Genomic DNA, 20,839 nt, shown 5'->3' with positions numbered 1-20,839 from the left:
TTTTTTTTTTTTTTTTTTTTTTTTTTTTTTTTTTTTTTTTTTTTTTTTTTGAGTGAGAGAGAGAGTGAGAGAGAGAGGATGAATCCCAAGCAGGCTCTCTGCTGACAGCATGGAGCCTGACATGGAGCTTGACCCCAAAAACTGTGAGATTATGTCCTGAGCTGAAATCAAGAGGCAGACACTCAACCAATTGAGACACCCAGATGCCCCTATAGTTTTCTTTCAAATCAGACAGGAGAAAAAGACATACAAAAATAGATTTATCCTGTCGTTTATATTTACCTATATAGTAACCTTCACCAGTATCCTTTATTTCTGTGTGTGGATTTGAGTTACTATGTAGTAACTTTCCTCTGAAATTCCTTCAGTCTGAAGGACTCCTTTTAATTTCTTATACGGTAGGTCAGCTATTGGTGAATTCCCTCAGTTTTTGTTGATTTGAGAGTGTCTTCACTTTTGTACTATAATTTTGCTGGATATAGAGATTTTGATCAACAGTCTTTTTCTTTCAGCTATTTGAATATGCCATCCCACCGCCTTTGATCTGCATGGTTCTGTTAATATTTTTGAGAATTTCTTGTAATTAACATATTATTTTTCTTTTGGCTCTCAAGACTCTCTTTCATCTTTGTCTGTGGACAGTTTCTTGATATATCTAGGTGTTAGTCTTTTCACTTGTTTTGGAGTTTATTGCATGTCTTGAATGTGTAAATTAATGGTTTTATCAAATTTGGGAAATTTTTGGCTGTTACTTCTTCACATATTTTTTCTGCATCTTTCCTTCTCTTTCAGGTTTCCTGTAATATGATATGCTTGATGGTGTCTTAACAGTCTCTGAGAATGTGTTCATTTTTCTTTCTTCTTCTTTTCCTTCTATTCCTCAGACTGGATAATCTCAATTGACCTATATTTATATTCCCTGATTCTTTTCTCAACTCCAGGATTTATTTTTTTTTTTCAAATTATTTTTATAGTTTATTAATTTTTGAGACAGAGAGAGACAGAGCATGAGTGGGGGAGGGGCAGAGAGAGAGGGAGACACAGAATCTGAAGCAGGCTCCAGGCTCTGAGCTGTCTGCACAGAACCTGATGCGGGGCTCAAACCCACAAACTGCAAGATCATGACCTGAGCCAAAGTCGGAGGCTTAACCAACTGAGCCACCCAGGCGCCCCCAGGATTTATTATTTTTTATGTATGTATCTATGTATCTATGTATGTGTTTGTGTATGTATGTGTATGTATATATACATACAAATGTATGTATAACTTATATACACATACCTGTTTGTGTGTGTATGTATGTGTGTAGGTGTATACTTTCTATTTCTTTATTAATAGCCTTTATTTGGGGAGACATTATCATCATACTTTAGTTCCTTACATGGTTTCCCAGGGTGTTTCTTAAATAACTGATTAAAGATTTTTTTCTAGTAAGTCCAACATCTGAGCTTTTGTATGTATAGTTTCTGTTGATTGCTTTTATTCTTGTGTATGGGTCATACTTTTTTGGTTTTGTTACTGAGAACTGGACATTTAATTTTATTTTTTAAATAGTGATTCTTTTTTATTTTTTTTTCTTTGTTTTTGAGAGAGAGAAAGAATCCAAAGCAGGCCCCAGGCTCTAAGCTGTTAGCCCAAAGCCTAAAGTGGGGCTCCAACTTGCTGACCACAGGTCACAACTGAGTCACCCAGCTGCCCTGAAAACTGGACATTTTAAATTAAATACTTTGTTAACGCTGGAAATCAGATTCTCTCCCATCCCCAGAGTGTATTGTTGCTAAGTTTAGTGACGTTTCTGAACAATTCTGTAATGTTTCCACCTTCAGTGTATGTCCACCAAAGCCTCTTTTCAGTTAGCTTACAAGCCAGCTAATGATTGGACAGAGATTTCCTTAAATGCTTGGAGTAATAAGTGTCCTTGTCTTTGCTGAGGGGTCGTTCCATGTGTTTTTGGGGTACACCTTCAACACTCACCCAGGCAGTTGGTAACTTTGTCCTAGTTTTTGCTTCCTGCTTACATAGAGGTTCCTGGTCAGCCCCAGTACATGCTCAGAGCCACTCTCAGAGCCTTCCTAAGCATGCACATGGCCTTCTCCATACACATATCCTAGATTGCCAAGAATACAATAGAATTGTTAAAAGCCTCTATGGACATAGCATTTCCTATATTTCCTCTTTAAGAAATTTGCTTAACTAGTTGTTTACCTCAACTGTTATCCACCGTCTCAGTCAGTTGCAAAGTTAATCAGTTATTTCTAATTGTTTTCAACAAATGCCCCAAAGAAGACTTTGTGTACTAGGCAACCTATAAGTCAGGTTGAATAAAGACAACATTGCCAGAAGGGTCTTCCAGGGAAACCACCAGACAAAAAGTAAACTTTCCTGAGAACGTGGATTTGAAGGAGCACCAACTCAGTCCTACCTGTACCGTGCTTCCCTGACTGCTGTGTTCCCTGGCATTGCAGGCAGCTCCTTCTCAAGGCTTCAGTGAAGCTGGAGAGGAGGCCCTGGGAACAGGGCAGCTTAAAATGCCACAAATCATCAATAAATGATTTTTGGGTTGCTGCAGTCCCTTTCATTTCCAGAGTTCTGAAAAGATGGATTCTGACAATTTTTGCCTATTTCTTTATTGCTTTTGTGGAGAAGAGAATCTCTGTCATTTTTGCTAATGTCACCTTTTAGTTACATTTTTAATACTGTTTTTAAAAAATTCATTTTAAATAATTCCAGTATAGTTAACATACGTGTTTTATTGGTTTCAGGTGTATAATATAGTGATTAAAAAATTCCATACATTACCTGGTGCTCATCACAACTGCACTCCTTAATCCCCATCACCTACTTCACCCATCCCCCAACCACCTCCCCTCTAGTAACCATCACTTTGTTCTCTACAGCTAAGATTCTGTTTCTTGGCTTTTTTTTCTCTCTTTTTCCCCTTGCTCATTTGTTTTGTTTCTTAAATTCTACCTATGAGTGAAATCATAGGGTATTTGTCTTTCTCTGACTGTCTTATTTCACTTAGCATTGTACTCTCTAGCTCCATCTGTATTGTTGTGAATGGCAAGATTTTATTCCTTCTTATGGCTGAATAGTATTCCTCTGTGTGTGTGTGTGTGTGTGTACACATATGTATACATTTGGGCTTTTTTCATAATATGACTATTGTTGATAATGCTGCTATAAACATAGGGGTGCATATATCTTTTCAAGTTAGCCTTTTTATTTTGTTTGGGTAGATACTCAGCAGTGGAATTACTGGATCATATGGTAATTCTGTTTTTAATTTTTTTTTGAGGAAACTCCATACTGTGTTCCACAGTGGCCCTACCAATTTGCATTCCCACCAACAGTGCAAGAGGGTTCCTTTTTCTCTACAACCTCACCCACACTTGGTGTTTCTTGTGCCATTGATTTTAGCCATTCTGACAGGTGTGAGGTATTATCTCATTGTAGTTTTGGTTTGCAGTTCCCTGATTGTGAGTGACATTGAGCATCCTTTCATGTGTCTGTTGGCCATCTGGATATCTTCTTTTGAGAAATGTCTGTTCATGTCTTCTGCCCATTTTTAATTGGGTTATTTGTTTCTTGGGTGTTGATTTGTATAAGTTCTTTATATATTTTCTGTACTGACCTTTTTTTGGATATGTCATTTGCAGATATTTGCAAATATCTTCTGTAGGTTGCCTTCCAGTTTTATTGATTGTTTCCTTCACTATGCAGAAACTTTTTATTTTGATGTAGTCCCAGCAGTTTATTTTTGCTTTTATTTCTCTTACATCAGGGGACATATCTAGAAAAATGTTGCTATGACCAATGTCAGAGACCTTACTGCCTGTGTTCTAGGACTTATGTGGTTTCAGGTCTCACATTGAAGTGTTTAATTCATTTTGAATTTATTTTTGTGTATGGTATAAGGAAGTGATCCAGTTTCTTTTGCATGTTACTGTCCAGTTTTGTTGAAGAGACGGTCTTTTTCCCATTGGTTATTCTTCCCTGCTTTGTCAAAGATTAATTGATCATATAATTGTGTGTTTATTTCTGGGTTTTCTATTCTGTTCTATTTTGATGCCAGTACCATACTGCTTTGGTTACTACAGCTTTGCAATACAACTTGAAGTCTGGAATTGTGGTACCTCCAGCCTTTTTTTTTTTTTTAGTCAAAATTGCTTTAGATTTGGGGTCTTTCATGGTTGCACATACATTTTAGGATTTTTTTTGCGCTAGTTTTGTGACAAATTTTGTTGGTATTTTGATAAGGATTGCATTAAATCTGTAGATTGCTTTCTTAATTACTTTCGCAATATTTGTTCTTCCAACTCATGAGCATGGAATGTCTTACACACAGAACATTCTCCAGAATAGATCACATATTAGGCCACAAAACAAGTCTCAACAAATTAAAAAAGATCATGCATCTTTTCTGACTACAATGTTATGAAACTAGAAATCAACCACAAGAAAAAATCTGGAAAGACCATAAATACATGGAGGTTAAATAATTTATGCTACTAAACAATAAATTGATCAACTAAGAAATCAAAGAAGAAGTCTAAAGCACATGGAAACAAATGAAAATGAAAACACAGTGGTCCAAAACCTTTGGGATGCAACAAAAGTGGTTCTAAGAGGGAAGTTTTAGCAATATAGGCCTGCCTCAAGAAGTAAAAAGAAATCTCAAACAGCTTAACCTTACATGTAAAGGAACTAGAAAAAAAAACAGCAAACAAAACCCAAAACTAGCAGAAGGAAGCAAATACAACTGTAAAAAAAAAAAAAGCAATAGAACTAGAACAAATAAATGAAAACAGGAGCTGGTTCTTTAAAAATATAAACAAAATTCCTAAACCTCTAGCCAGTCTCATCAAAAAACAAAGTGCAAGGACTCAAATAAATAAAATTACAAATGAAAGAGGAGAAAAAACAACCAACACCACAGAATACAATTGTAAGAGAACACTGTGAAAAACCTAGAGTAAATGGATAAATCTTTAGAAACATATAACCTACCAAAGCTGTAGCAGAAAGAAAAAAAGAACTTGAGTAACCAGTTACTGGCAAGGAGATTGAATCAGTAATCAGAAATCTCCCAGTGAACAAAAGTGCAGGACCAGACAGCTTCACAAGCAAATTCTACCAAACATTTAAAGAAGAGGTAAATATAAACTCCCAAAATTGAAACAGGAAGAAATAGAAAATTTGAACAGGCCCGTAATCAGTGAAGAAATCAAATTAGTAATAAAAAATCTCCCAAAAAGCAAGAGTCCAGGGCCAGATGGCTTTCCAGGGGAATTCTACCAAACATTTAAGAAAGAGTTAACACCTATTCTCTTGAAGCTATTCCAAAAAAATAGAAATGGAAAGAAAACTACCAAACTCTTTCTGTGAAGCCAGCATTACCTTGATTCCGAAACCAGATAGAGACCCCACTGAAAAGGAGAACTATAGACCAATTTCCCTGATGAATATGGATGCAAAAATCCTCAACAAGATATTAGCCAACTGGTTCCAACAATACGTTAAAAAAAATTTTTTTACCACAACCAAGTAGAATTTATACCTGGGATGCACGGCTGGTTCAGTATCCGTAAAACAATCAATGTGATTCATCATATCAATAAAAGAAAGGATAAGAACTACATGATCCTCTCAATAGATGCAGAGAAAGCATTTGACAAAATACAGCATCCTTTCTCAATAAGCCCTTAAAAAGCAGGGATAGAAGGATCATACCTCAAGATCATAAAAGCCATATGTGAAATACCCACTGCTAATATCATCCTCAATGGGGAAAAACTGAGAGCTTTCCCCTTAGGTCAGGAACAACACAAAGAAATAAAAGGCATCCAGATTGGCCAAGAAGCAGTCAAACTTTAACTCTTCACAGATGACATGATACTCTATATGGAAAACCCAAGAGATTCCACCAAAAAACTGCTAGAACTGATCCATGAATTCAGCAAAGTGGCAGGATATAAAATCAGTGCACAGAAATCAATTACATTCCTATACTAACTATGAAGCAACAGAAAGGTAAATCAAGGAATCGATCCCATTTATAATTGCACCAAAACCCATAAAATACCTAGGAATAAACTTAAACAAAGAGGTGAAAAATCTATACACTGAGAAGTATAGAAAGCTTATGAAAGAAATTGAAGAAGACACCAAAATAATGGAAAAATATTCCATGCTCATGGATTGCAAGAACAAACAATGCAAAAATGTCAGTACTACCCAAAGCAATCTACATATTCAAAGCAGTGACTATCAAAATAACACGAGTATCTTCACAGAACTAGAACAGGCAATCTTAAAATTTGTATGGAACCAGAAAAGACCCCAAATGGCCAAAGCAATCTTGAAAAAGGAAAGCAAAGCAGGAGGCATCACAATCCCAGACTTCAAGATGTTTTACAAAGCTGTAATCATCAAGACAGTATGGTACTGGCACAAGAACAGACACTTAGATCAATGGAACAGAATAGAGAACCCAGAATAGAGAACCCAATGGACCCACAAATGTATGGCCAACTCATCTTTGACAAAGCAGGAAAAATACCCAATGGAATAAAGACAGTCTCTTCAGCAAGTAGTGCTGTGAAAACTGGACAGTGACATGCAGAAAAAGGAACCTGGACCACTTTCTTACGCCATACACAAAGATAAGCTCAAAGTGGATGAAAGACCTAAATGTAAGGCAGGAAGCCATCAAAATCCTCGAGGAGACAGCAGGCAAGAACTTCTTTGAACTTGGCTGCGGCAACTTCTTACTCAACACATCTCCAGAGACAAGGGAAACAAAAGCAAAAATGAACTATTGGGACCTAATCAAAACAAAAAGCTTCTGCACAGAGAAGGAGATAAATGGCAACTGACAGAATAGGAGAAGATATTTGCAAATGACATATCAGATAAAGGGTTAGTATCCAAAATCTATAAAGAATTTATGAAACTCAACACCCAAAAAACAAATAATCCAGTGAAGAAATGGGCTAAAGACATGAACAGACAGTTCTCCAAAGAAGACACCCAGATGGCCAATAGACACATGAAATGATGCTCAACATCACTGATCATCAGGGAAATACAAATCAAAACCACAATGATATACCACCTCACACCGTCAGAATGGCTAACATTAATAACTCAGGCAACAGCAGAGGTTGGCGTGGATGCAGAGAAAGAGGATCTCTTTTGCACTGCTGGTGGAAATACAAACTGGTGCAGCCACTCTGGGAAACAGTATGGAGGTTCCTCAAAAAATCAAAAATAGAACTATCCTACAATCCAGCAATTGCACTACTAGGTATTTATNGTTCTCCAAAGAAGACACCCAGATGGCCAATAGACACATGAAATGATGCTCAACATCACTGATCATCAGGGAAATACAAATCAAAACCACAATGATATACCACCTCACACCGTCAGAATGGCTAACATTAATAACTCAGGCAACAGCAGAGGTTGGCGTGGATGCAGAGAAAGAGGATCTCTTTTGCACTGCTGGTGGAAATACAAACTGGTGCAGCCACTCTGGGAAACAGTATGGAGGTTCCTCAAAAAATCAAAAATAGAACTATCCTACAATCCAGCAATTGCACTACTAGGTATTTATCCAAGGGATACAGGTGTGCTGTTTCAAAGTGGCACATGTACCCCAATGTTTATAGCAGCACTATCAACAATAGCCAAAGTATGGAAAGAGCCCAAATGTCCATCGATGGATGAATGGATAAAGAAGATGTGGTATATATACATATGATGGCGTATTATTCAGCAATGAAAAAGAATGAAACCTTGCCATTTGCAACTACAGGGAAGGAACTAGAGGGTATTATGCTAAGCAAAATTAGTCAGAGAAAGACAAATATCATATGACTTCACTCATATGAAGACTTTAAGATACAAAACAGATGAACATAAGGGAAGGGAAGCAAAAATAATATAAAAACAGGGAGGGGGACGAAAACATAAGAGACTCTTAAATATGGAGAACAAAGAGAGGGTTACTGGAGGGGGTGGGTGAGGGGGGATGGGCTAAATGGTTAAGGGGCATTAAGGAATCTACTCCTGAAATCATTGTTACACTATATGCTAACTTGGATGTAAATTTAAAAAATAAATAAATTATTAAAAAATAAAAATAAATAAAGAAGAGTTAATACCTTTTCTTCTCAAACTATTCCAAAAAAATAGAAGAGAATGGGAAACTTCCAAATTTATTCTATGAGGCCAGTATTAACCTAATCCCAAAGCCATATGAAGACACCACAAAAAAGAGAACTATAGCCCAATATCTCTGAAAATATAGATGCCAAAATCCTTAAGAAAATACTGTCAAACTGAATCCAACAATACATTTCAAAAATAATTTACCACAGTCAAGTGGGATTTGTCCCCAGTATGTATGTAAGGGTGAATTCAGTATTTGCAAATCAATCAACATGATACATCACATCAAGAGAAAGGATTAAAACCATACGATCTTTTCAATAGATATAGAAAAAACATTTGACAAAGTACAACATCCATTTACAGTAAAAACCCTCAACAGAGTAGGTTTAGAGGGAACAAACCTCAACATAATAGAGGCTATATATGAAAAACCTAAAGCAAACATTATACTCAATGGTGAAAAACTGAGAGCTTTCCCTCAAGAGTCTAGAGGAAGACAGGGATGTCTACTCTGACCACTTTTATTCAACAAAGCACTGGAAGCCCTAGCCATAGCAATCAGACAAGAAAAAGAAATAAAAGGAGTTCAGGTCAGCAAGAAAGAAGTGAAACTTTCACTATTTGCAAATGACATGATTCTATACATAGAAAATGCTAAAGACGCCACCAAAAAAAAACTACTAGAACTGAGAAATGAATTCAGCAAAGTCACAGGATCCAAAACCAATGTGCATTTCTTTTTTTTTTAATTAAAAATTTTTTTTAAATATTTGTTTTTGAGAGAGAGACCGAGCACAAGCAGGAGAGGTGCAGAGAGAGAGGGAGACACAGAATCTGAAACAGACTCCAGGCTCTGAGCTGTCAGCACAGAGCCTGACACAGGGCTTGAACTCACAAACTGTGAGATCATAGCCTGAGCCGAAGCTGGATGCTTAACCTACTGAGGCACCCAGGTGCCCCTCATGGTGCATTTCTATACACTGATGGAGCAGCAGAAGAGAAATTAAGAAAACAATCTCATTTACAATTGCACTAAAAATAGTAAGATACCTGGAATAAACCTAACCAAAGAGGTGAAAGACTTCCACTGTGGGAACTGTAAAACACTGATGAAAAAATTGAAGAGGACACATTTTTAATACATTAAGTCTTTATCTTAAAACATTCACTTTGCAGCCTATCTTTAAATCTATTTTTTGAGGCAACTCCTTTCTAGACTTGAACTGCCTAAAAGCCCCTTTCTTTTGCTTCTTGACAGCTTCCCTTTACTCCATGCTAATCAGTCCCAGAACAGTAAAATTTCCCATTTTTTACATTTAGTTCTCCATTTCTTATCTTTCTGTTATTTCCCACATCAACCATCCTAAAATTTCGTTACCATCTTCCAGATCTGACTTCCTCCTTTCTCCTTAAGAGGTAACGTAGACACTCAGGTATGAGCTCTCACAATTCCTTGCTATCTTCCATCTGTAGCTTAGCACAAGTACGCCAGCATGATCGTCCTTGCACATGAAGGGCTGCATAAAGTCAGTCCCTCCACATGTGCATACGTTTAGTGAAACTTTCTCTATCACTCAGCCTCTTTCTTATGGATCTTCCTTCTCTATAATTACAGCAAAATGTACCCAAAAAATTATATGGACCAGAAACTGTGTACCACCTCTATCATTTCTTCTGTTACCTTCCCTTGCAGTTAAGCTTCTTGACAGTTTTCTCCCAACTGTAGTACTATTCCTTTAGCGTAGATTTTCACTATTTTAATCTCATATTAGTCATTTATATCCATTTATTGAACACTTCCCTTCAGACACTGTTCTCAACCTGGGGATACAGTGAATAGGACTTAATTCCTATCATTACGGAACTTAAATTCTGGAAGAGGGGGCTGAGAAGAGACATGTAGTACATTCTCAGAGAGAGGTGAGTCTCATTGGACCATAAAGCAGGATAGATGATGACTAATAAGTGAGGAGCTGCTAGACAGGATGGTCAAAGATGGCTTTCTTATGGGAGTGACAATTGTAGCAGGCTTTAATGTCAGTGAGCCACTCACGGAAGGTCATAGGGAACATCTTCGAGGAAGACAGAGTATCTGTGATAAATACTCCAACATGGGAGCAAGCTTGATATAATGAAGGCCCCATAGGAAGGCCAGAGTGACTAGTGAGAATTGATGGGAGGACCTAGGGCCAGATGGGCCCAGAGAAGTAAGTAGAAGCTACATTGTGTAGGCCTTATAGACCATGTAAGGAATTTGTGTTTTCATCTGAATTAAGACGCCACTGGAAGGGTTCAAGTAGGGGAGTGATGTGATATGCCTTCTCATTAAGTAAAGCTAAATCTACTCAGAAATGCTCAAATACAGCATCTCAGAATATATGCCCATGTTTTCGGATTACCATCATCAGAATACGTTTTTTCCTCAATAACCCATGTTGCAGAGAAAGAAAAGAAGTACCAAGTACTCATTCCTTTGGGTCCTTGAAAGAAAGGGCTCTTTGTTTTTACAGCTAGCAGAGTCTAGGAGAGCTTCTTCTGAAATTTTTGCTTATGGCTCCAGATTTTAATTTTATTTGTATTAATAATCTGGTCATTTTAAGGAAAATTTTGGGATTAATATGACAGTATTGTTGCTTCTCATTTATTAACTACATATTTCTATTTTATCCTACATTCAAGACACTACTTTATGTTTAGTCCTGTGTTAGGTTAAACACAGATTTCACAGCCGTGAGTCCTTTTTGCTTAGTTGCATGAAAATGATGGCCCGAATTCCTCAAGAGAAGTGTATAGTTTGGTAGTTGTGATGGGTTTTTTTGCTAATCCATTAGCGCTCTTCCTCCTGGTTCCTATGGAGGATTGTGGCATGAAATAAAATGACTGGCTAGGAAAAAACATTTAATAATTAAAAATTTTTTTAAAAAACGACTGGCTGTGGGTGATCTGAGGCCAGGGAACACAGGGAAGTGAGAGGTCACAGAAAGCAAACCAGTAACGTCACCTTGGAATCATGAAGAAAAGGTTTAAACCAACTGTGCAACATAGAAAAGAGTTTCTAAATGCCTTGAATACCAGTGTCTCAGCTAAGATTAAACTATCTGAGTGTGTCGTGGTGGTAACACATTACATTAAACTGTAGAAAGTTCACATGTAATTCTCAAGCTCAATGATGTTACAGGGAAAGCTTTTAAATGTTTGCAGTTCTGGGAGTTCAAAGGCCGAGACCTTTCCTGAGCTCTGCCATCAACTGACTCATGGCCATGACTAGAAAACTTATCTTTCTGGGATTCAGTTTCCCTCACTTATCAAATAAAGTCATTGGACTGATCTTTAATGTCCCTCTAGCACTAATGTTGGGTGATATGATGAATCTAAGAATTGCCTTTTGGAGATAGGCCCATAGGATAGAGATGATAGTAAGCCTCAGTGAAAATTGAAATATAAACTCTGTCATTTTTAGGCTAAGAATTATTTAATTGCACACAGAGAACTCCTAAAGCCTTAATAGTAGCTCTTGATTCTGAGTGGATCTGCCAGATCTTTTTTGTTTTTTTTTTTTTGGCCTCTGACCGTTCTCTCTAATGATTATGTCAAGGACAGGATGAATCTGTGATGACACAAAGCCAGTATGTAAAGAGTCACCCATGTGGATGGCTGAGAAGAGTGGGATATAACTGAGATTAAGTGGATATTTCCAAAAACCAGTGAAATGCCTTAAAATAAGATTCTTTTCTGGATTGTTCTGCCAATAAGAGTAGTACTGTAATCTTTGGCTTTTTGGTTTAGATTGTTGACTGTTTGTCTGTTTAGCTAATTAAAGCCTGATTTACATCTTATGTATATATATAAAGCATCTCCTTTTAGGACTTCTTACTAGTCTCTGTGAATGAATTTGCACCTCTTAGTTTTGAGCCACTCAAGCTGTTCACTTCACAAGGGATCGGTCCAATAAACTACATTTGTCAGTCTTCCAACTACCAGCATGTAACGCTTGATCTTGAGACTGTTTATCCTTGCAAGTGCCAATTCATCTGAAAGATCAATGAGAACATGAAATGTTTTCTTAACATATTTTCACTTTTATTGCATCTATAATAAAAATGCTATTTAAGTAAATAAAGATGGTTCAGTTCATTGCAGAAGTGTCTTTTTTTTTTTTTTCATTATCTTCCAGGGAGCACCCACAGCCAAAGCATAAAGTTTAGTCATACTGTGGTTTGCCAGCTTCTTGTAAGAATCTGGAAACTGCAAGCCAGCTACCTAAAGAAGTGATCATTTTTTACTGTAAGCAGAATAAATACAAAGCCAGTAGCTTTATATATATGCAATATATATAATTTGTTTTCATAGGAAAAAAAATTTTTTCTGATGTTCAGCTTTAGGAAAATTTGACATATAAAAATATTCATATCGGTGAAATATACGTAACTGCATTTCATTTTAGTATCATATAAGGCACACTTAGAAATCATCCAGTAATAGATTGGTTAAATATGAATTTTTAGCCTTTGATTGAAATGGAAATTATTTTTCAAATATCCTGGATAGTTCCTTTATAGAACTAAAAGACTACACCTCAACTGGACTCAAAGAAAGGTTATTGCCTGTTGTTAATAGCCCTCATACAATCATGTTGTTAATATGAGTAATATGAGTGAAGTAGTGGTTTTTTGTATATCTTTCCAAAAATCTTATCTTACTGTGTGAGATTGAAAATGTAACAATTGCACCCAAATTTATACTTGCAAATGAATATTGGTTCCTTTAAAATACTTACCTAGGAAAGTTGTGCAGTTATTTCAGTAATGTTATTGTTGGCTATGGTCTCTTCTTTTGAAACTACTTTCAAAGCAGTTCTACCTATCTAGTGAAGTTCATGGTGATTTCAATTTTTCCACCTGTTCATCTGATAGATATTTATCAAGTAGTTACTATCTGCTAATTGTCCCAGTTTCTAGATTGATGGAAATTTAAAACAAACAAACAACATGGCCCTGCCTTTCTTATGTGCACAGTCTAATGATTTTGGGTTTTGGAACTGCCAAGGGCTGAATTTGATAAAGATGAAGGATGAGAGTGAATACCATTATTATGATACAAGGAGATTGGTTTTTCTTTTTTCCTTCACAAAGTGGTTTTCAAAGTGTTATTAAAGAGAATTTAAAAAGCAAACAAAACCCAAACTATTTTGAACTAAGTACCTTTGGAATAGATTGATTGCTTATCTTGGTACTTAATTCAAAGGGTAATAATTCATTTAGATAGATGTCAGTATTACAACTTTATTAGTTTGTATGTGTATTTTGATACTTACTTTCACCACCTTTTGTTTGGTTAATGTGAACATTCTAAGATGGTCCTGGTTTACATCTGAGAAAACTGTTACACAGCTAGACACTTGAATGCAGTTGACCAGTTGATCTTTAGTTTTAAGTATGTATTTAAGTTTACGTAAAGTGCAGAGTCTTGTGCTGCCCTTGACTAGTTTCTTTCAGTTTTCACATGTAGGCAATTATACTTGGAAACAAAAAGGAAATATCTAACTATGCTTTTATCTGGCAGTATGTTATTATCTCATAAGTAAAATTGGATTAAAAACCAGTTCTACCATAGACATCCAATGCATTATGTAAGAAGAAAAAAAAATATTCTCACAATGAATGCACAGAGGAGGGGCACAGTGCAATGTTCTGGTAGTTTTATTTATAATAATGAAACATATCTGTCTCCACAGGAGGATCTTTGGATGTATATAGGAAAATTCCAGAGCATGTCCTTGGAAGAATTGCAATAGCAGTGAGTATCTATGGCTTCTGCCCTATGAAATTTGGATGGTGTAAGTTTTCTAGTCAAACCTATTCTCCTTATAAACCAGGATATTGTTTTCTTTTTCTTCAATACCTATTGACTGGTAGGGCCTTCTTAACTCTTTTCTTGTCATTTTTGTGTTTTCTTCTTTTTATAGACGAAACCACAATAACAACATAGTCTATGAGATCCTTCAGGCTTAGGGATGTGGTGGCCTATTCTACTTTCTTGTGTTTGCAGAGACCTTAGTACACTTTTTAACCAGTAAAATTTCTAGGTTCTTTAACAAGAAAGCTGTTTGGGGGACATTTTGTGGTTACAGGTATATAGTTAGAAAATACTTCCCAAAGTCCAAGTTTTTAAAATAAAACTATTTCTAAGAAAAACACTACTTTATTCTTAAAGATTTTTGCAGACTTTTTATGTTCTTGGTTTTTAATTTTTTCGCCATGTATATCTAGGAATTTATTCCCTTTGCAATTAAAAGCAGATTTTTCTATTTTCTGTATGCACAAATAAATTGACGCAATGTCAGCTCAGCTAGCATTACTAAGCCCCAGATTTCAAATTTGGAATAACATAGGCTACGCAGTGTCTAAGAGAAGTCAGGGGGTGGTGGAATAGTAAACAGTTGCTAAACTAAAGGCACTCTGATAACTTAAGCAGTTTTAGTGCAGAACAAAGCGAGTATACCATGTACCATTTAATTAAATGGCCGATTTTCACATTCATTATACATCAGACTGACAACTCAGATCCTTTAATCCAACATGGACACTTATTTAGTCTTCATTCATTGTAATTCACAGCTTTGCTTTCTTCTTTCTAATTATGAGTGTGAGCTGCCCAGGGTGATGAGAACTTTCTTTTCTGATGCTATTGCTAAGTAGCTTCTAATCTACATGTTTAGGTAGATTAGTTTAGTATGAAATTTGAGTACCTAAGTCACTATTTTCGATGAAAATAAAAATGTTTCATTTCCTCTTTCAGTCTCAGAAGGGAATGAATGCTTTGTGGCTTTTGGCAGTTTTTGGCTCTAAAGTTTAATAATACGTATAATAAAGGGCAAAAAAAGGCAGAGATACCAATTGAAAAGGAAATAAGTATATGAGTTCTGTGTACTCACTTTTGTGTTGAACTTGGCTAAAATAAGAATCTGCCTTCTTCTCTTAGAGAAGCATATTCTTCCCAGACTTCATAAATCTTACCTCCCTCTCGTGGAGGGCATCCACACAAGGCCATTGGTCTTCTCATTTCGACTGGCGTTAAAAGCCTGTGAAGTGAATGGAGTCAGCAAAAATAATAATAATAATAATCTGGCTTCAAATACCGGGTTTACCTATTGGGTAATTGAAAATACAGCAAAAATTATTTTAGTGAAAGGCACTCAAAATAAGCACTAGCCCAAAGCATTGTTTACATTTGCCCTTACATTTTTAAAAATTAGGGTTTTTCCCCCCTAATGTGTGTCCAATTTCTTTAGCTTTTATGGCTCATCAGGTCATAGTAATGAAAACTGCCTGTGGCCAGAGTAAAAGAAATGCTTTTGATAATTTTGCTCTTCATTGGCTACTTTTTATAAAGTCCGCTGGGCCCTAAACTTGTATCACGCCTCCAAAGTGTATTTTATTTTTCCCACATAATTTGAGTAGGCTACCAACAGCTCATCCTTCTCTGCAGCTGACAAACACGAGTGGGAGGATTCTCCCAATTCAAGTATGACTAGCAAGGTGATGGTTTGTAGGTCCCAGTTTGTGAAAGTAAATACTCTCACAGCCTGACTGGGTTCCCTGTATCCTTAGTTGTCTCTTCTTTAGTACTGTGAAGACAGACAAGCATCTTCCATGGCCTTGAGTTCCCTCGGTGAGGCCAAGGAAGCACACCTGTGCTGTTGGCAAGTCAGAAGCAACAGAATCAGGTGCGAGAAGAGGGACATGGGTGCATGTTGAGTACCTCGTGCCAGTTGTTGACACATATTTTATGTATAAACTTTACGTCCTTTAATCTTTATAGCAAACTCTGTAAAGCGTAGGTTATTGAACATAGGTTATACATGGAAAGAGGAGATTCAGAGAAGTTGGGGTTATCTACAGCTAATCAGAAACCAGGGCTGTTTCACTTCAGGTCCCGTGCTCTTTCATGCTGCTTTCCTAAGAGAAAGAGAAAAAAGTGGAGGTGGGACTGAAAGGGAGAGCAAGGGTAAAAAGAAAAAAAAAAAGAGAGAAAAAAAAAAGAGAGAAGTACATAAGCAAGTAACAGAGTGACACATACGATTGCTTCAGACTCTTTTCATGTCTTAGAACCCCATGTAGACATCTCTCCCGCCCCCAATTAACTTTATTTTCCAGGTTCTAATAATCTGGCACGCTGTGGAGGTCCAGAGATCCAAGGTGCATTACAGGATGGGCCCCTGTCCGCCTTGATGACATGTCGTTCGAATTTTCTCTTGTAGGATATATGGCAAGAGCATATTTGTCCAAGAAAAAAAAAAATTCATATAAACGGGCTGATTTTAGCCTTCTAGCTTGCTCAGTGATTTTTACCTATTTTCCATTTGAATATGGTCTCCCAGAAAGAGGAATGCCTTTCTGCCATTCCCTGCCATGGAACACATTTTATTTTTCCTCTCATTTCTGAAGCAGTGACACTGTGTACTGTATTTTGAGTGCTAATGTTGATTGAAGTTGTCCCTGAAAGGATGTGCACTTGACATGTCAAGGAGTGAGTGATTGACAGCAGATATAAGTACTTTTAGTGTCAAGGCTTTGTCAAGTCATTGTTGTGAAACCCAGCCTACTGAATACCAATAATACTCTCTGGGTTTTCAATGCACAGATTTCCAGCTCTCCATACGCTGCTTTTCATATGCTTCTAAACGAAAATGTGCACCTTGACAGAGTTGGAAAAATGATACATTCTTTTTGAATCTCTAATAAGATTTATAATTTTAGCAAGTGTCATACAATCAGTATTTGTTTTACTTTTTTTCTGCCTGATAATCTGAATATTATTCAGGATTGCCTTCCCATGTGTGTTTTCTGGTTATTCATTTTTTTGTGGGACTGATTTTTAGTGGTGAACCATCTTTGATAGGAAGATTTTATAATATGCAACTAACCTTAAAAGTTGACAAGTTTAACTCTGTTTCCAAAACTCAGAGGTGGTTATTTTCATCCCAAATAAGATGGCCTCATCCTACTACTCCAAGAGAAAATTGTTTTCATTATTGATGTTATTTTACTAACCGTTTAAGGAAATATTTTTGTCTTATTTCCTCTTCCTGTTAGTTATCATTTTACTATTTTGATAGATTCTTTTTCTTTCCTACCTTTTTGCTTGTAGTGCCACTTAGTCCAAATCCTGGAAGAAATAATTTGCTATAAAGATATATTCTGTTTTCTTAAAACAGACAGACTTCTCATGGAAATGATCATACCTTGCTAGCAAATCTTTCAGGAGTACATCCCCCTCTAAGAAAACAATGAAAATATGTTAATCTCTGCTCAGCATTAATTGATGTAGATTTCACCTTCTAGATCTTTAGTATTTGGAAATTCATTTCTCCCTTTGCATTTCTGTTTTTAGTATTGCTCTTAGTCTTTCTTCATCAACTAAAATCCTTGTATATTTAGCTCCAGGCTTCTTTTCATCATATTCAAAAATACATATATCATTCAGTTACTACTCATAATGGTAGATTTCCTTGTTCTTATAGTCCTGACTCACCTAAAATTTTCTATAATGATGAGTACTTTTAAATTTTTATAGTAAATTTTGAGTGATAGTGGTTCATTCATTGTATCTGATATGTAATTATGAATAGTCAACCTTGAAATTGTTAAATTCACACTCATGTGCATACAGGGTTAGTGCGTGTGAATAAAAACATGTGGTTCCCCTTTTAAAACAATTTCTATGTAAAGATTTTTATAAGTGTTTAGTGATTAAACTTTCCACATAGAAGATAGCACTTGTAACCCACATACTTAGGGTCTTAGAAACATTTTTTTTTTCAGAATTTTATTAAACTAATTATTCTTAACATAGGCTGTTCAACCAAAAATCCGCCCTAATTCGAATGTTTGTATTTTCTTACTTTATTTTCTTGCTCTGCCCTTTAAGTATTTTCTACGTGAGTCCACACTTGGACCTGCCAAACTGGGTTGTGAAACTGATCATCTTGATATACTTTGTTCTTTCCTACCCTAATATCATTTAAAACATTTTTTTGGAAACTTTTTTAAAAAATATTTTAACAGAAAAGTTGTAAGATGCTTCCTCCAGATTCCCCAGTTGTCACCAGTTAACTACGTTTGGTTTAAAAATAAATACACACACACGCACTTTGGTGTGAGAGCATAATTCATTCTGGAAACATGCTTGTAATCCAAAACACTTGTATATCAAAGTGAATTTCCCCATAAGAAATAATGGAAACTCAGATGATTTATTCCACAACCCAAAAATATGCATATAAGAATGATCGCAAGGGGCACCTGAGTGCCTCACGGTTAAGTATACGACTTTGGCTCAGGTCATGATCTCACAGTTTGTGAGTTCAAGCCCTGCGTCGGGCTCTGTGCTGACAGCTCAGAGCCTGGAGCCCGCTTTGGATTCTGTGTCTCCCTCTTTCTCTGCCCCACCCCCACTCACAGTGACTCTCTCTCAAAACTAAATAAACATAAAAATTTATATTAAAAAAAGAATGATTACAGTACTATAATGTAATACAAAATAATAAAGAAAATACAAAATATAAAGAAAAATAAACAAATTAACCTGCACTTACCCTTGAAAACCATCGTGGCTGGTATGAAGGAGACAAGAGAGAAAAGGGTTATTGTATAGGATGACTTTCACTATCATTAATGGAATCACTGTTATCTGTTGGCTCAATGGAATCTTTTTCTGCATGGGGGCCATTGTATACATTCTCACAGATGTTGACTACAATTCAGTATTAAAAATCTCTGGTCATATACTATATGTAATGTAACTGGCAATAAGGCAGCAGAGGAAAGGTCTATATCTGCAGGCAGCCTGACCTAGAGTGATCCATTAGCATTCCTAAGCTGACTCTTGTATGGAAAAGCAAAGGACTGTCCATAGGTCCTTTGAAGTGACAAAAAAATACACCAGTGCTAGTTGTGGGCACCTTCCAGTGTTCTGAAAAATCAATGACTTCTGCCAGACACCATGGCCTGAGACCAAGCATCTGAGCATGGGAGATGATCACCCCCAGTCCTGCAGTGGGAGAGAGAGAGAACCACAGGGGCAGTTGTGATCACGTGATGTTTGGCATCACTTACTACTAGTATTGTAAGACATCGCTCATTTATCAAGTTAAAATTTATCAGAAATGTTTGTTTGTCTTTGGAACATTTCACAGAACAAGTTACTCACAATCTGAGGTTTTATTGTATGTGTATGTGTGTGTGTATACATACACATATACACATATATATGCATGTATATATACATGTGTGTATACATACATACAAGTATATGCATGTATGTATGTTTTTTCCCCTATAACATTTGAGACTAAGTTGCAGACATCATGACCCTTTACCCTTAAATACTTCAGGTATATATTTCCTAAGAACAAGGATATTCTCTTACATCATTGCTGTATACTGATCAAAATCAGGAAATTAGCATTGGCACAATACTATTATGTAATCAACAATCCTAACTTAGATTTTGCCAATTGTCCAACCCTTTATAGACCAAAAGAAAAAGAATTCTGGTCCAGCATCCAGTGTAGGATTATGTACTGCATTTAGTTATCAGGTCTCTGGTCTCTATTAACCTAGAGTAGTCTCAGTGTTTCTTTGTCTTTCCTGACCTTGATTTTTTGGAAGAGTACATGGCCCGACACTTTGGTTGTGTATTTTTACCTTGGCCTTAACACTTCCCTCTCTTTTCTTCATATCAACTGAATCTGTTTCTTAGGGCCCAGCGCTTTAGTAAAGCTTTCCTGATTACTGACAGGAAAAGCAATCCTGATTACTGACAGAGATTGCTTTCACTAGTCAACTTTAAAAAATGTCTTTCCTTGGTAATAAATGTCATGACTTTTCTAAAAATTCCAAATACAAAAGTATAGACAAATAAAGAAAGAAAGAAAGCCTTTGTCCCTTTTTCCTGTCCTTTTTTCCCCATCCATACCATCACTGAGAACTTAGTAGATGTACTTCTAGGTCATTTTCCATGCACATACACTTCTTTTTTTCATTCATCATGCCTTATCTTCAGAACATGGAAAGCCCTCTAGAGAAGAAATCTGTAGCTGATACATTTGGCATCCTCAAAGAACCTGGCACAGAAATGGGAGACGTTCAGTAAATGGCTCTTGGGTTTTAGAGTTTTAAAAGAAGAGTTATGGTTGATATGATTATATGTTTAAATGTGGAAAGTTCCTGATAAAAATTGTCATTGTTCTGTTTCTCTTTCTTAAATTCAGGTTGTTAAAGGACTTACCTATTTGTGGAGTTTAAAGATTTTACATAGAGGTATGTACTGAGCTTACGAGCTCTTAACTTAATTTGAGGTGGAGTGGGGAGCACTCCAGATACCTTGATTTTTGAATACATGATCTGATGTTTAAGCCAGCTGATATAGTTGGTAGTCAAAAGACGGCTGCTTTCTAAATGTTTTTCTTCTTTTCCCCTTTAACTACTCTGATTTAGATTACTTGGTATTTTTGTGGGTGTTGACCAAACATGTAAAGGCATTTCATAACATAGTGTTTGAAAATGACAGAATCTTATTTAATCTTTAACTTAGTTAATGCAAAACTTTCACTTTCTATACAGTTGCATCCCTCCCTCTTATTAACATTTTAGG

At 36.3% G+C, this 20,839-nt stretch overlaps 1 protein-coding gene across 3 annotated transcripts in view; it reads left to right on the top strand.

The window, feature by feature from the left end:
• The window catches only part of MAP2K5 (mitogen-activated protein kinase kinase 5), a 266,228-nt gene that overhangs the window by 101,829 nt on the left and 143,560 nt on the right, over positions 1 to 20,839 (top strand). For all 3 annotated transcript variants that reach the window (XM_077746645.1, XM_077746636.1, XM_077746628.1), the window contains exons 12-13: positions 13,917 to 13,978; positions 20,457 to 20,505. In XM_077746645.1, coding sequence (XP_077602771.1) covers positions 13,917 to 13,978; positions 20,457 to 20,505 — 111 coding nt within the window. The remainder of the gene's footprint in view (positions 1 to 13,916; positions 13,979 to 20,456; positions 20,506 to 20,839) is intronic.

Source organism: Crocuta crocuta, unplaced genomic scaffold, assembly GCF_008692635.1.
Source record: "Crocuta crocuta isolate KB4526 unplaced genomic scaffold, BGI_CrCroc_1.0 scaffold130, whole genome shotgun sequence".
Classification (NCBI taxonomy): domain Eukaryota; kingdom Metazoa; phylum Chordata; class Mammalia; order Carnivora; family Hyaenidae; genus Crocuta; species Crocuta crocuta.
This window is presented reverse-complemented; position numbering and strand designations above follow the sequence as displayed.